Below are 14512 nucleotides of genomic sequence, written 5' to 3' on the forward strand. Positions count from 1 at the left end.
CATACTAGTTTATGTGCCTAAAGATTACATTTTAAGGGTCCTTCCAGCTCTAAATTCTCAGACTCTATGAGGGAATAACAGAGTGAATGCCTCCTGTCCTACTGAGCCAGGGACCCAGTCCTGGATAAAGGACTTGTTCAGTCCATCCCACTGCACTATCCGGGCATCCTGGGGTGGGAGACTTCCCAGCCTAGGCTAGAGGGGTTCGGCGTTCTGTTCCCGGAGTTGGAGGGCCATTAGAAAGCCCAGGCATTGACTTCAGGGGTCTTTGAGTCCTAAAATTTTTCATAAAATCACTAAAATACAAAGTTTACCAGGGAGAGGATTTCTCACTTTAATTAGATTCCTTAGTGAGACCATGACCCAAAAAAAAAGTGTCGTTTCCATTTCTCCCCTCCACCATGGCCACTCTGTGCTCCTTTTCTCCCTCCTCTCCACCGTGGCCATTCCATGCTCCTTGTTGGGGCAATAATGAGCTGACAGAGAGCTGGGGGAAGGGAGACCAGAGAGCTGGAGAGAGGAGGAAACTCAGATGGCAGGAGGATTCGGCTCTGTGAGAATCCAGTCATGGAAAACGCAGATTGAGGGAACATAGAACCTTCTACTTGTGCTCTGTTTACTGAGTTTCTTCTCATTTGTGCCTCCACTTTGCTCCAAAAACAAACAAACAACAACAACAACAAACAGATTTTAAGAGATTCCCAAGGACGTAGAAAATATCAGAAAAAAAGGAGTATAAAATAAATGCAAGGTACAAACACCATGCAAGGCGAGGGTGGGGAGGGGTGCAGCCTGGAGGGGGCTAAAGCGCGTCCGTCGTGGCCTCCGGATGGGCCTGGGCAGGCTGAAGCCTGGGTGCAAAACTTTCCAGTGGCCACGATACAGTTCACACCATTCATGAGGCTCACCAAGATGTGGTCACTCAGGAGAAGTGTAACCCTTCTAGACACTGAGATTAGCAGGAGGTCACCGTGTGAGCTGACAAATAGCCTCCCTTGAGCATGCCCTTGGCATGGACGCTGTGGTGAGCTTCACACTGTGCTTGCTCGTCATGACCCATTGCATGCTGAAGGTCCCACACCAGAGCTCGGTGCCAGGGAAGCCTGTTCTGGGGGTGTGCTAGGAAAGAAGAGGGCAAGACAGCACTACCCAGTGTCAGCAAGCTTCTCAGTGCCAGGGAACCCTGTTCTGGGGGTGTGCTAGGAAAGAAGAGGGCAAGACAGCACTATCCAGTGTCAGCAAGCTTCTGCTCCAGCTTGATGCAGAAGCATATTTGTCAATACACAGAGAGGACATGTGGCATCTCCTGCAGGCAAAGCTCCTGTGATCCTTTCTCTTCTCTGGGCTGCGGACGACTGCTGCCTGGCAAGTGGGCTCCCAGCACATGCTGGCGTACAGCCGGTCTTTGCTGCTAGTGGAGAGCACGCCTGCACGCCTGAGCAGACTTTCGAGCAGGGCGCAAAGCTGGGTGGCCTTCACATCCTTTTGTGGAAGTGAAGGTCTAATGAGGACAAATTTCATACCTCTCCCACTCTGTGAGGAGGGTCAAAAGTAGTTGTGGCAAAGGCAAGATTCTCCCTGGAATGCTTCAGGGAGCATTCACTCCCTGCCCACTCCAGCAACACCCATACAAGCTGTGTGTCACCCCCAGCATCGTCTGTGTATTAGGCCATCCTTGCACTGCTATAAAGAAATACCTGAGACTGGGTAATTTATAAGAAAACAGGTTTAATTGGCCCACAGTTCAGCAGGCTGTACAGGAAGCATGGCACTAGCATTCTGCTTCTGGGGAGGCCTCAGGAAGCTTCCAGTCATGGTGGAAGGCAAAGGGGAGGCAGGTGCGTCACATGGAAAGACAGGGAGCAAGAGAGAAGGGGGAGGGACCACACACTTAAACAAGCAGATCTCATGAGAACTCACTCACCAAGGGGATGGTACCAAACCATTTATGAGAAATCCACCCCATGATGCAATCACCTTCCATCAGGCCCCACCTCCAGTTCTGGGGATTACAATTCAACATGAGATTTGGGCGAGGACACAGATCCAAACCATATCACTCTGCCACGGTGTTCTGCGGTCCCCTAAGCACCGCCTGCCATCATCACCAGCTTTGCTTCTCTTCGCCTGCAGCGCTTGGTCTCCATGAACATGCCTCTGAACAGTGACGGGACAGTCATGTTCAATGCCACTCTGTTTGCCCTGGTCAGGACGGCCCTGAGGATCAAAACAGAAGGTAAGGTCGCCCGTGGGCACTGGGAGAGACACTCAGAAGGTCTAGCAGACAATCAGAGAGGAGCTCGGCAGCCTGCAAAGTGCACAAGGGAACTTCCTGCCCCAGACAGCATCCGAGCGGGGATACGGGGGTAACCTGCGCTCCAGGACATCGCAGGGCCCCAGCCTGCTCATGACTTCTTTGCTTCCTGAATGGTCTCCCTGCCTCTAGCTCAGGGGTTTCCAATCTTTTGGCTTCTCTGGGCCACACTGGAAGAATTGTCTTGGGCCACACATAAAATACACTAACGACAGCTGATGAACTGAAAAAAAAAAAATCGCAAAATACTCAATGTTTTAAGAAAGTTTACGAATATGTGTTGGGCCACATTCAAAGCCGTCCTGGGCCGCATGTGGCCCATGGGCTGCAGGTTGGACAAGCCTGCTCTAGCTTATTCATTTTGAACTCTAGCTTTCCATGAAACTCTGGGACTCATTCTGGGTGGTATGTTGAAGTCAGAGGGTATAGCTCACAAAACAGAAGGAGACGGGTGTTACCTGAAGCAGGACCAACCCCTGTCTAAAAGGACTTACACTGGCTACAGGTGGGTGTCTCAAATGCTCAACTCATTAAATTAATAGGACTGTGCTGGGAAGACGTGTGGGAAAGGGGACACAGTGACAAGTGGTGGCCGTGGTGGAGGTCATCGCACACATTGTGCGGGCTGAGCCTGGCTTAAGGCTCTTAGCCAGCGGACAGGTGAGGATTCAGACCTCACCTGTGCCACCTAGTCAGACCGGGCTCCCTCAGGGCTGCATCCACCTGGAGGGGCCCTTCTAGTTTTCACAAGGCACCCTAAGGGCTAGCAGCAGCCTAAGTGAGATAATCTGCTTGCTTTATGATGGATAAGAGTTTGCGAACCACTATGGGAAAGGCTGTATTAAACACACCTAACAAGATACCATTTCTCTCCAAGAGTGTCCAGCCTTGGAGTGTCTAGTGTTTCTTAGAGCGTGGTCAAAAGACCACCTGCTGCAGAATCAGCTTTGGGTACCTGTTTAAGCTACTGAGTCCCAGGCACCCACACAGACCTGCTGACGCCAAATCCCTGAGCATGGGTCCCAGGAATCTGCATTTTGAACCAACTACAGAGATGATTCAAACCCACTGGTGTAGTAATTAGAGAAAACACAGATGAGACAAGCAGTATGCTTCCTTCCCCTTCCTACACTTCCAGCTTAAAGCTCAGGCTGTCCATCAGTGTGTTCCTCGGGGCAACAGAAGGAGCCCCGGGCAGGTGGGAGGCTCGAATCCGAGTCCCTGCTCTCTCACTAATGACATGAGTATGAGCCATTTACTCTCTCTCTACTTCAGTTGCTCCATTGGTAGACTAGAGAAAGGTGATGACATCTGGGAATTTAATTCATTGAATAACCCAGACATGGGCCTTCTCTCCGTTAGATCCTTCAAAAACAATAACAGAAACATTTCAAATGAAGTGAAACGAGAACCAGTCCACCAAGACACAAGTCAAAATAATTAGCTGATTTTTAAAAAATAAAAATAGGGGCCAGGCGCGGTGGCTCGTGCCTGTAATTCCAGCACTTTGGGAGGCCCAGTCGGGCAGATCCCGAGGTCAGGAGATTGAGACCATCCTGGCCAACATGGTGAAGCCCCGTCTCTACTAAAAATACAAAAATTAGCCAGGCGTGGTGGCACGTGCCTGTAATTCCAGCTACTCAGGAGGCTGAGGCAGGAGAATCGCTTGAACCTGGGAGGCAGAGGTTGCAGTGAGCCAAGATCACCCCACTGCACTCTAGCCTGGGCGACAGAGTGAGGCTCCATCTGAAAAAATAAAATAAAATAATAAAAATAGGACAAGTTCTGCTACTAAATTAAAAAAAAAAAAAGCAAAGGCTTAAAAAATATACCATCAGTAGCCAATGCAATCACTCAATCTGAAATGGGTGTAAATAGGCCTATTTCTGACTGCCAGAAAACCAAAACACACTTTTTCTTTTTTTTAAATGGAATCTCGCTCTGTCGCCAGGCTGGAGTGCAGTGGCACAATCTCGGCCTGCTGCAACCTCTGCCTCCTGAGTTCAAGCCATTCTCCTGCCTCAGCCTCTCAAGTAGCTGGGATTACAGGCACGTGCCACCACGCCTGGCTAATTTTTGTATTTTTAGTAGAGACAGGGTTTCACCATGTTGGCCAGGATGGTCTCAATCTCCTGACCTTGTGATCTGCCCGACTGGGCCTCCCAAAGTGCTGGAATTACAGGCACGAGCCACCGTGCCCGGCCAAAACACACATTTAATTCACACATATGTGTGTATAACAAGGAAGAAAACTGGGAAGGAAATGTGTTCGTATGCTAATACTGATTATCATGAGTAGAAAGATCAGCAGTGACATCCACCTTACTCCTTTAGTTTTTTTATTTTCCAAATTTTCTGCAAGGAATGTTACTCCCCTATGTTCAGAGGGAAGGAGAGGCGATATAAATGACTGCCAGGAGGAATATGCTGTAATACTTAAAGATTGATGTAAATTAAGGATGTGAGATTTTGTTCCCTAGAGGAACAAAAGGCAGGGAGGTATGGAAGCAAGAATTCAGCAGGGTCGAAGGTTCACTGTCAAAGCCAACCACATGTCAACTAAGGAAGACCAATAGCTAGTAACAATGAGAAAGACTGACCAATCAAATGCAGGGACCCAATTCTGAGGAAATAAGAGTTCCAGAGAAAAGAGGAGAAGCCAGCCATGTGGGAACTACAATCCTGTCAAGAATTACAGACTATCTTTTAAACACAAAGACATTTCAGAACAGCTACCAAAGGGCCCGAAACGCCCCCACCCAAGGGTGAGCCTTCATCAGACATGGGCCCTCTATAAACTTGTTAAAATCGAAACGCCCCCACCCAAGGGTGAGACTTCATCAGACACGGGCCCTCCACAAACTTGTTAAAATCCTAAGAAAGAAAGACAAAGTCAAGTCTTGGAAGCAACTAGAAAGAAATGTGAGAAGACATCTACATTTGTGAAGATGAGGCTTGCATCAGTCCTCACCCTTCAGACTTCTCAGCGTGGAAGGAATTGGGGCAAAATTAACACCTACCTCAGAGAAGCAGAGCTGTCATCCCAAGTCCAGTACCAAGCCAAACAAGCTTCTCTCTTGGAACACAGAAGGAAGAGCTCTCAGCCCAAGTCCAGTACCAAGCCAAACAAGCTTCTCTCTTGGAACACAGAAGGAAGAGCTCTCAGCCCAAGTCCAGTACCAAGCCAAACAAGCTTCTCTCTTGGAACACAGAAGGAAGAGCTCTCAGCCCAAGTCCAGTACCAAGCCAAACAAGCTTCTCTCTTGGAACACAGAAGGAAGAGCTCTCAGCCCAAGTCCAGTACCAAGCCAAACAAGCTTCTCTCTTGGAACATAGAAGGAAGAGCTCTCAGCCCAAGTCCAGTACTAAGCCAAACAAGCTTCTCTCTTGGAACATAAAAGGAAGATAGTGAAAAATACTTAGATGACATGAAACAATTGTCGGTGAACTTCCACAATTACATAGACCATCATGAGAATAAATTAAGGCTGATAAAAAAAAATGAAAGGTCCTTTTGGAAGCTATGTTAATTTCTTAGGTCTGCTGTAACAAATGATCACAAACTGGGCAGCTGGAAACAAGAGAAAGTTCTCTCAGTTTAGGAGACCAGAGACCTAAAACTAAGGTGTCAGCAGGGTTGGTTCTTTCTGGAGGCTCTGGAGAGAGTCTGTTCCACCCTTTCTCCCAGATTCTGAGGGCTGTGGACGATGCCTGGTGTGCACTGGCTCACAGCACATCACGCCATCTGTGCCTCCATCTTCAAATAGCCTCCAGGGTCTTGTGTCCTCTCCTCTTCTTGGAAGGACACCAGCCACACTGGACTTAGGGCCCACCCTCATCCAGGATGACCTCACCTTAACTAATTACATTGGTGAAAATCCTATTTCCAACTAAGGCCACATTCTGAGGTTCTAGGCAGACATGAATTTTGGGAGGACACTATTCAGCCCAGTACCGAAGCTAAGTATATTTGACTACCATGTGTGTTAGGATCTTGCGCTGCGTGTGTCAGAAACCTCCAGCTACCTCTCCCGTGAAGGGGATTGATCATCTGTGCAGCTGGAAGGCCCAGCTGCACCTCTGCATGCTCTGCCCTGTGGCCCCAGAGGTGGATTTGAACCCAGGGAGTCTGACACAAGAGCCCTCAACCACAATACTGGACTGCCGGTCCTATGCGAGAGCAGTAAACATCCTGTGTTGGTTTCCTACTGCTGCAAAGCAAATTACTACAAGCTTTTCAGCTTAAAAAGACACCCCGTTGGCTGGGCATGGTGGCTCACACATGTAATCCCAGCACTTTGGGAGGCTGAGGCAGGTAGATTACCTGAGGTCGGGAGTTCGAGACCAGCCTGACCAACATGGAGAAACCCCATCTCTACTAAAAATATAAAATTAGCTGGGCATGGTGGCCCATGTCTGTAATCCCAGCTACTTGGGAGGCTGAGGCAGGAGAATCACTTAAACTCAGGAGGTGGAGGTTGCAGTGAGCCGAGATCGCGCCATTGCACTCCAGCCTGGGCAACAAGAGCAAACTTCCGTCTAAAAAAAAAAAAAAGACACCCCATTAGTAGCTCATGGTTTTGCAGGTCAGAAGTCCAGCAGTGGTGAAGCTGGGCTTTCATAAGGCAAATCCAGGATATTGATCAGGCCATGGTCTCTTCTGGAGGCTCTGGGAGAGATCACGTTGTTGATGGAATTCATCTGTTGCAATTGTAGGCCTGAGATCCTCACTTCCCTGCTGGCTGACAGCTGGGGACCCCCTCAGCTCCTAGAGGCTGCCTCTCTCAGTTCAGCCCACATGACTGTTTGCTTTCTTCCAGGCCGGCTGGAGAGAACTCTGCCTTTAAAGGGCTCATGTGACTAGGTCAGGCCTGCCTAACCTCACTGTCTTAGGTCATAGGTGCCGTGTGCCATATAACCTAATCTCAGGAGTAAAATCTATGATGGTCAGGGGCCCAGGGCTTTGGCAGCACGTGTACCCTGATGAGGAGCATCTTAGAATCCTGCCCCCAACATCTGCCCTTACAGCTGTAAGGCTCAGCTTTCCTTTTTCACCACTGTAAGGCTAGGACCCCAGAGGCTGCATAAGGCAGGCATCTAAGTAGGGGAACTCGGGACACAGCCCTCATCAACAGATGTACCCTCCAATCATCCATGTTCCCTGTGGCTGCCCAAGGAGGTCCATGAGAAATGCCACCCACGGGGACCAGCCCCCCACTGCCCGTGGCAGGTCCATACGTGTTCCAGCTGGTGAGCGCATGGCCGCCATTGTTCCTGCCCAGGGGCTGGGCTCAGTCTACAAGGAAGAGCACTGAGTGCCGGTGGAGGGGCCCCCTGGCTGGCCTGAGCCACAGGCAGGGGGAAGGGGAGAGGAATGGCATTGGACGGGGCACAAGAGGGAAGGGGGAAGGAAGGAAGGTGGAGAGAGGAAGGGGAAGAGGAAGGAGATGGAAAATGGGAAGACTGGGGAGAAGTGAAGCAAGCAAGCAAGAAACTGATGAGTCAGGGTTGCGTGGGGCAGATGCCACCATCTGTGGCTTCCTACCTTACGCAGAGGGACCCAGCCCATCAGAGGCCCACCAAGGGGCTGAGGATCCTTTCCGCCCTGCAGGGAACCTAGAACAAGCCAATGAGGAGCTGCGGGCGATCATCAAGAAGATCTGGAAGCGGACCAGCATGAAGCTGCTGGACCAGGTGGTGCCCCCTGCAGGTGGTGAGTGCTCCCTGGACTCCCGCACCTTGGCCACTGCCTGGCCGTGCCCCCCTCTGCCTGCCTCTCCTCCAGCTGTGGCACCCTTAGAATGCGGAAGCATCCCCTGAGACTTGCTTCTTGAGTCCCCTAGGCTTGCTGGAGGTCTGCCTTCAGACCCTTCCTGCGGGGCTCAGAGGCCCTCTTGGTTAGAAGGGATGCAAGTGCAACGCCCTGTACAAACTCAGAAACAGAATGTCAGGTTGGAAATCTGGTGCAACCCTGCTTTTTATATAGGGTAACAGGCAAGTCCCTGATGCTTAGGGGTTTGGCAGAACTTCTAAAGAAACTCCACAAAGTATAGGTTTCCCATAAACCTGATTGCTGTAGGATTGCTCTAAGGCCCTCAAACGAGAATCCCCTGAGATTCCTTCCCTCCTGGATGACATTCGTTTTGTTCTTCCAAGAGCAGTGTTTCTTGACCCTATCAAGCCCCAAATCCCTTTTTATAGCAAAGAGTTTATATTGCCTTTACTATGATCCTGAATGAAAATTATAGATAATATAACTTTCCTATACATATAATTTCCAAAATATTAATATAATGCCTTCACTCTAACATAAAATCTATTAAAAGCAGATGTTTCCAATATGTAAATACTCAGGCATAACTATACCAGAAGGTACATTTAATTGATGAGATCTTCTCATGCACCCACCTACAATACATACGGCTGGGTTCACAGGAAGCAAGACAATACTGAATACTGTCAACACTTTGATTTGCCATTTTGAAATAAGGGGTAAATCAGTATATTAAATAAGTGTGTGTATAAATAGCCCCCCCCCCACATAAACACACACACATACTTACACATATGCAGAACAACCGTGATGTGACACTTACGGTGAGTGACCCACACACCCTAAAGAGCATCGCCATCAGGAATACGGTTTTCCAAAATGCGAACCTCTCTTGGCCAAGTTTAAATAATCCAAAGTATAGTTTTCTTCAATTTACACAGCAGTTGTATTCCTGGAAATTGTCAGGTGTGTTAAAACCATGCAAAACAATGTCCTGTGTTCATTTGCAAAATGAAATTATGTTCCGAGCCCAGAGACTCCTAAGCAGAATCATGGATGTGTGGCATAAGCTTGAGAGCCATGCAGAGTGCAAAGCTGTGATTGCAGAACATGCCTGCATTTTAAGGGACAGGTCTGGAGCTACTTAATGCTAGTGGCACCCCCACAGTACCCCGACAACTAAAAACCACCCCACACATTTACTGTGCCCTCCTTAAGAGGCGACACCACTTGTGTTGAGAACCATTTGCCAGAGGGAAAGCCAGATTTGGGCTAAGTTGAAAATCTCGCCAGTGCCATGTGATGTTTTACATACATCATTTTACTGAATCCTGACAACATTTCTGTGAAGTTTGCTCAGGGACCTAAAGTTCTTAGAAGCTAAGTTGCTGGCCCAAGGTTACCTGGAGAGTCCACAGCAGATTCAGGATTCAAACCCAGGCCCCAGGGAACCTAGGACTCCAGGCTTGTCTCACCGTGCAGTTCTTCCTTCCTTCCTGACTATGCTGGACAGGGGACCCTGGGTTTTTCCCTCCCACGTGGAAAGGGGGTGCTTGCCAGAGAAGGGAGGGTCATCATTGCTATGGACGTGGCTATTTGGGAGGGACAGGTAGGAGGAGGAGAACCCTCACCAGCCCCTAGATTTAATCCCCAGCTGTCTCTTGGGCCCGTGGCATCTCTTCACAAAGAACCAGGAGGTAGATCCAAGGGGCTCCTCCCCAGGCATGAAATGTTTCCTCTAAGAACTTACGGCTTCTCCACCATCAGGTTTACTCCCAGGAAAGGGACTGATGATGTCACATATAATCTTGGGTATCCAGCCCAGCAGGGATGCAGCCAAGCCACCTGGCACAAAAACTCAATCGGGTTTGAAAGAAAAATCCAAACTTCCATGGGAAGAACGCCCTCCTTCCACCAGCCCCTCCCTCCGAGCTAAGCTGAACCGTTTTGCACTTGCACTTGGAAGAGTGGCCAATTGATGAGGGACATTTGAAGCTCTGGAATCAAATAAGAGTTAGCAAGTATCAGTTAAGTTAAAAAAAAAAGCGGGAAATAATTTTGATGATAGGCTACCTTTTGCATAAAAAAACAGGAGATAATATGTTTGATGATTTACATAACTAATTTGCACTAAGAATCTCTGAGAAAATACTCAAGAAACTAGATTATCTACAGGAGGTGGTGACTAGGCAGATAAGGGCTGTGGTGGGAGAGACTTTTCACCATAAGCCTTTTTATGTTTTTTTTTTCTCTCTTTTTAAGCCATGTGAATGTATTACCTCTCCAAAAATATTAAACCTAAAAAGTTTTTAAAAGTTTTGGATGCTGAAAAAAAAAATGAATGAAGTTCAACTGAATTCCCCTGCTCCCCTCTTACCCCCTCTCCCCTCTCCATACATCTCAGATGATGAGGTCACCGTTGGCAAGTTCTACGCCACGTTCCTGATCCAGGAGTACTTCCGGAAGTTCAAGAAGCGCAAAGAGCAGGGCCTTGTGGGCAAGCCCTCCCAGAGGAACGCGCTGTCTCTGCAGGTGAGGGCCTGGGGGCGGGCCCACACTCCAGGAAGGTCCTGGTCATTGCCTCTGACCTCCAGTCAGGGTCCTGGTCCCTCCCCAGCAGGCTGGAGGCCAGGTCCCTGCAGAGGGAACCTTTCAGAGAGCTCCAGACCTTTCCAAAGATGGCTGTGAGAAGGGGGTGATGTGCCCTTCCCTACCTGCCACCCACCGACTGCCCTCCATGGTCCTGCCTGCTGTCATAGCCCCCAGATCTCTCAAATACTTCACTGAGGCTCCCGTGACAGCCCCTGACCCCTGGTGCCCCCTCCTAATGAGGCTTCATCCCTCCTGGATGGGCGAGTGGATTGTTCCATCAGAGGGCAGCCCAGCCCCCAGTTCACACGCAGACAAACCTTCCGGAGGGTCGACTGGCTGGGTGGAGGATGCCAGGGCCCTGGAGGGACAGGCCTTGCCCAAGGCTGTGGCTGGCTGGGGAGCTTGGAGGAAAGGGAGCGTGGTCCTCACCATCCTCCCCTTGGATTCCAGGCTGGCTTGCGCACACTGCATGACATCGGGCCTGAGATCCGACGGGCCATCTCTGGAGATCTCACCGCTGAGGAGGAGCTGGACAAGGCCATGAAGGAGGCTGTGTCCGCTGCTTCTGAAGATGACATATTCAGGGTGGGTGGTGCCATGGCGCACTCTCGACCCCTATAAAGTTCAGTTTGGAGCAAGAGGTTGGGCTGGGGTTTTGCGGGGAACGTCCAGGGGAAGGAGCTGCACCAGAGGAAAGGGCCACTTCCAGGCTCTTCCTGATGAGCTGTCTCCTCACCCCTTTGCCTTTTCCAAGCCTGACTCCATCCCAAGGCAGGGCTTCCTGGAAACAGCAGCTCTCAGTGTCACTGGCTCTCAGAGAAGCGGGAAGGAACCGCCTTCCTACGGGAAATGTTTCCTAGGAGAAACTTCTGCATTAGAAGTTGCAGAGTGGTCACCCCTGGGGCACATCTAATCTGCAGGCTTGTTTATATTTGAAAAACAAGACTTCTGGCATTCTTTGGAAAAGTCAGGAGACCTGGTAATATTGAGCTTGCATTCCCACAGGGCAGCAGAGGGCTGGAGCATAGCGTGTGTTCTCCAGGTCTCGAAGACCCCTCCAGAACTCCCCTTTCCCTCTCCTTTCCTGGAGACTGAAGCTGCCCAGCAGTTGCAGTAGTGAAAATTAAAACGGCTGTACCAGAATAAGGGGCGTTTATCACTCATTTGTGTTGCCTGCCTCACCACGCTGGTGTTTGGTTACAAATCCTTCTATAGCAAGGGAGAAGCTGCCAGCCATAATTGTGCAGGACCCTGCTCACACCACTCTCCCCTGGCCCCGGGCCCAGTTCCCAGGCTGTGGAACACACAGGGGGCAAGCTGAGCCCATCCTGCCCCTGCTCCGTCTCTTCCTCATCCTTATTCTCATCACTGGGAGACATTCGTCACTGCATGGCCTCAGGGACATGGCATGGTGGTGACACAACCCAACAAGACACCAGAAACCAAAGCCTCAGTCACCAAGGCTCAGGGATGCTCTGATGTCAAGGGTTGGAACAACCGTGCAAATAGCTACTTGCCCACTTCCCCAGGACAAGGAAAAGAATACTGGGGAAAAACACTGGCTCTGGTTTTAAATCTCTCTGAGTCCCCGAGGGGAAAAAGACCATCATGCAGGAAATTCTTCATTTTCAAAACCGTTTGGCCAACCAGCTTTTAGCTCTTTTTAAATCTGGTTAGAATCTTCTGGTCGCTCTCTCAGCCCCCGCCCTCATGGTGTGCTGGCTGCTCTTAGGGACCACCATCCTAGACGTGCCCTGGAAACTCACTCCCAGCCATCAGGGGCTTCACTGGAAACCTCCAGGGCAGCTCGTACCAGCAGCAGCCCCTTGCCCAATCCCATCCCCACTGGTGGGTGGGTTCTCCCAGCTGCTGCAGAGGGGAGTCCAGAGCCTTGAGACTCCGGGTCCCTCCCTCTCTGGAGCAGCCAGGCATGAAGAAGGTCCTCAGGTGCTCCTGGCTCCCAGCAAGGCTGTGCCTCCCCGAAAGAAGGCAGCCCGCCTTCCCAGGCCCTGCGCTTCCCTGACCTGGCTGTGGAGGCTGCTCTCTGGGAGGAGTGGGTGCTGAGGGGCTTCTCCACCCACCCCTCCTTCTTGCCTACAGAGGGCCGGTGGCCTGTTCGGCAACCACGTCAGCTACTACCAAAGCGACGGCCGGAGCGCCTTCCCCCAGACCTTCACCACTCAGCGCCCGCTGCACATCAACAAGGCGGGCAGCAGCCAGGGCGACACTGAGTCGCCATCCCACGAGAAGCTGGTGGACTCCACCTTCACCCCGAGCAGCTACTCGTCCACCGGCTCCAATGCCAACATCAACAACGCCAACAACACCGCCCTGGGTCGCCTCCCTCGCCCCGCCGGCTACCCCAGCACGGTCAGCACTGTGGAGGGCCATGGGCCCCCCTTGTCCCCTGCCATCCGGGTGCAGGAGGTGGCGTGGAAGCTCAGCTCCAACAGGTAAGTGGGAGGCTGGCCACCCCAGGCGGCACACAGGGCCCACGTGCTGCAACCCTCAGGAGACAGTGGAGGAGACAGAGGCCTCGGCCAGCCACTTGTCCCTGAAGCTTCCAGGAGGTTGCTGCCCCAGACTGCAGCAAGAGCAGGAGGCACTATGCTGTCTCCCAAGTCCTGCCCTTGATCAGACGTGGCAGGCTCAGGGCAAGTCAGCAGTGGCCTGCGGCGCTGGTTCTCCCACAGGGCCCTCTCCTCTCCCACGCTTCCTGAGTGGCAGAATGTGATCATCAGATGTTTGTGTTCCGGCTTCACAACAGAAACCATCCCGTCTGCCCTTCCCCGAGTCTCTGCCCAAACCTGGCCTTTCTCCCAGCCGAGATGGGAATGGTGTTTCCATTGCTTCCCTGGAGCCCCTTTGCCAGCCTCCCAGAGAGGGCACCCCACTGTGGGAGGCGCCCTCTGTAGCACTGGCCCATTCTGCCCAGCACAGGATCATTCCTGGAGGTCTTGACTGTACCTCTTACTCCTGACTCACTCTTTTCTCCTTGTCCTCTGATCCCTGTGCTCTAGGATGCACTGCTGTGACATGCTGGATGGTGGGACCTTCCCTCCCGCCCTGGGCCCCCGTGGGGCTCCTCCCTGTCTGCATCAGCAGCTCCAGGGTTCCCTGGCGGGGCTGAGAGAGGACACACCCTGCATCGTGCCTGGCCAAGCTTAACTGTGCTGCTCTTCCAGAGTAGGAGAGTGGCTCCCAGCAGGCGGCACAGCCCCCCAGCATGCCAGGTTCTTGACATGCTCGCCCTCCAGCTCAGAAAATAATAGAGAAGTGGGAGCTTCTCTCTAAACCCCTGGAAAAGTGTCCATCCAAGGAGCAGGCACACCTGCCGCTGGCCTGCCTGTCCCTGCAGAGGGCCCATTTCAAGAGGGCTGCATGCAAGCCCATGGGACTCAGGCATTTAATTGTGTCAGACGACAGGCCAGTTAAAAGGACCATCTCCCTGTCTGCTTTCCTTTCTGCAAGGTTGGCTGGTTTAGCCACCCAGAAGCAGCACTGGGGGCATCCTTCAATTCATGAGGCCTGCACTGCTGCCTTCTGTGTGCACAGGGCAGTGTGCTGGGCACTGGATTTTATGTGCTGGCCTGAAGGGCTGGCTTTGCATAGGAGAGGATCTAATCTACGCATCTAGTCTTGGGGGCCTGCACCTGTTGTGGGGGCCTCATCCTTCTCTGCAACCTCACTCCCCTTCCACGGCCTTTGAGGACTCAAGTACTGGGTCCCCACACCCCCTTCTCCCCTCTGGCCTCATGAAGGCTCTGCTTAAGGAGGGCTCCATGTCTGTCTTTAGCATCTCAGGGTGAATTAAGTCCCCGCCCTCTAAGGGC

The 14512-nt window shown here is 51.4% G+C and overlaps 1 protein-coding gene across 42 annotated transcripts in view; it reads left to right on the forward strand.

Moving 5' to 3' along the window:
- The window catches only part of CACNA1C (calcium voltage-gated channel subunit alpha1 C), a 720825-nt gene that overhangs the window by 691922 nt on the left and 14391 nt on the right, over nucleotides 1–14512 (forward strand). For all 42 annotated transcript variants that reach the window (XM_063694557.1, XM_063694558.1, XM_055357545.2 and 39 more), the window contains 5 exons: nucleotides 2134–2236; nucleotides 7926–8027; nucleotides 10492–10619; nucleotides 11130–11264; nucleotides 12780–13132. In XM_063694557.1, coding sequence (XP_063550627.1) covers nucleotides 2134–2236; nucleotides 7926–8027; nucleotides 10492–10619; nucleotides 11130–11264; nucleotides 12780–13132 — 821 coding nt within the window. The remainder of the gene's footprint in view (nucleotides 1–2133; nucleotides 2237–7925; nucleotides 8028–10491; nucleotides 10620–11129; nucleotides 11265–12779; nucleotides 13133–14512) is intronic.

This window comes from Gorilla gorilla, chromosome 10 (genome assembly GCF_029281585.2).
Source record: "Gorilla gorilla gorilla isolate KB3781 chromosome 10, NHGRI_mGorGor1-v2.1_pri, whole genome shotgun sequence".
In the NCBI taxonomy this organism is placed as follows: Eukaryota; Metazoa; Chordata; class Mammalia; order Primates; family Hominidae; genus Gorilla; species Gorilla gorilla.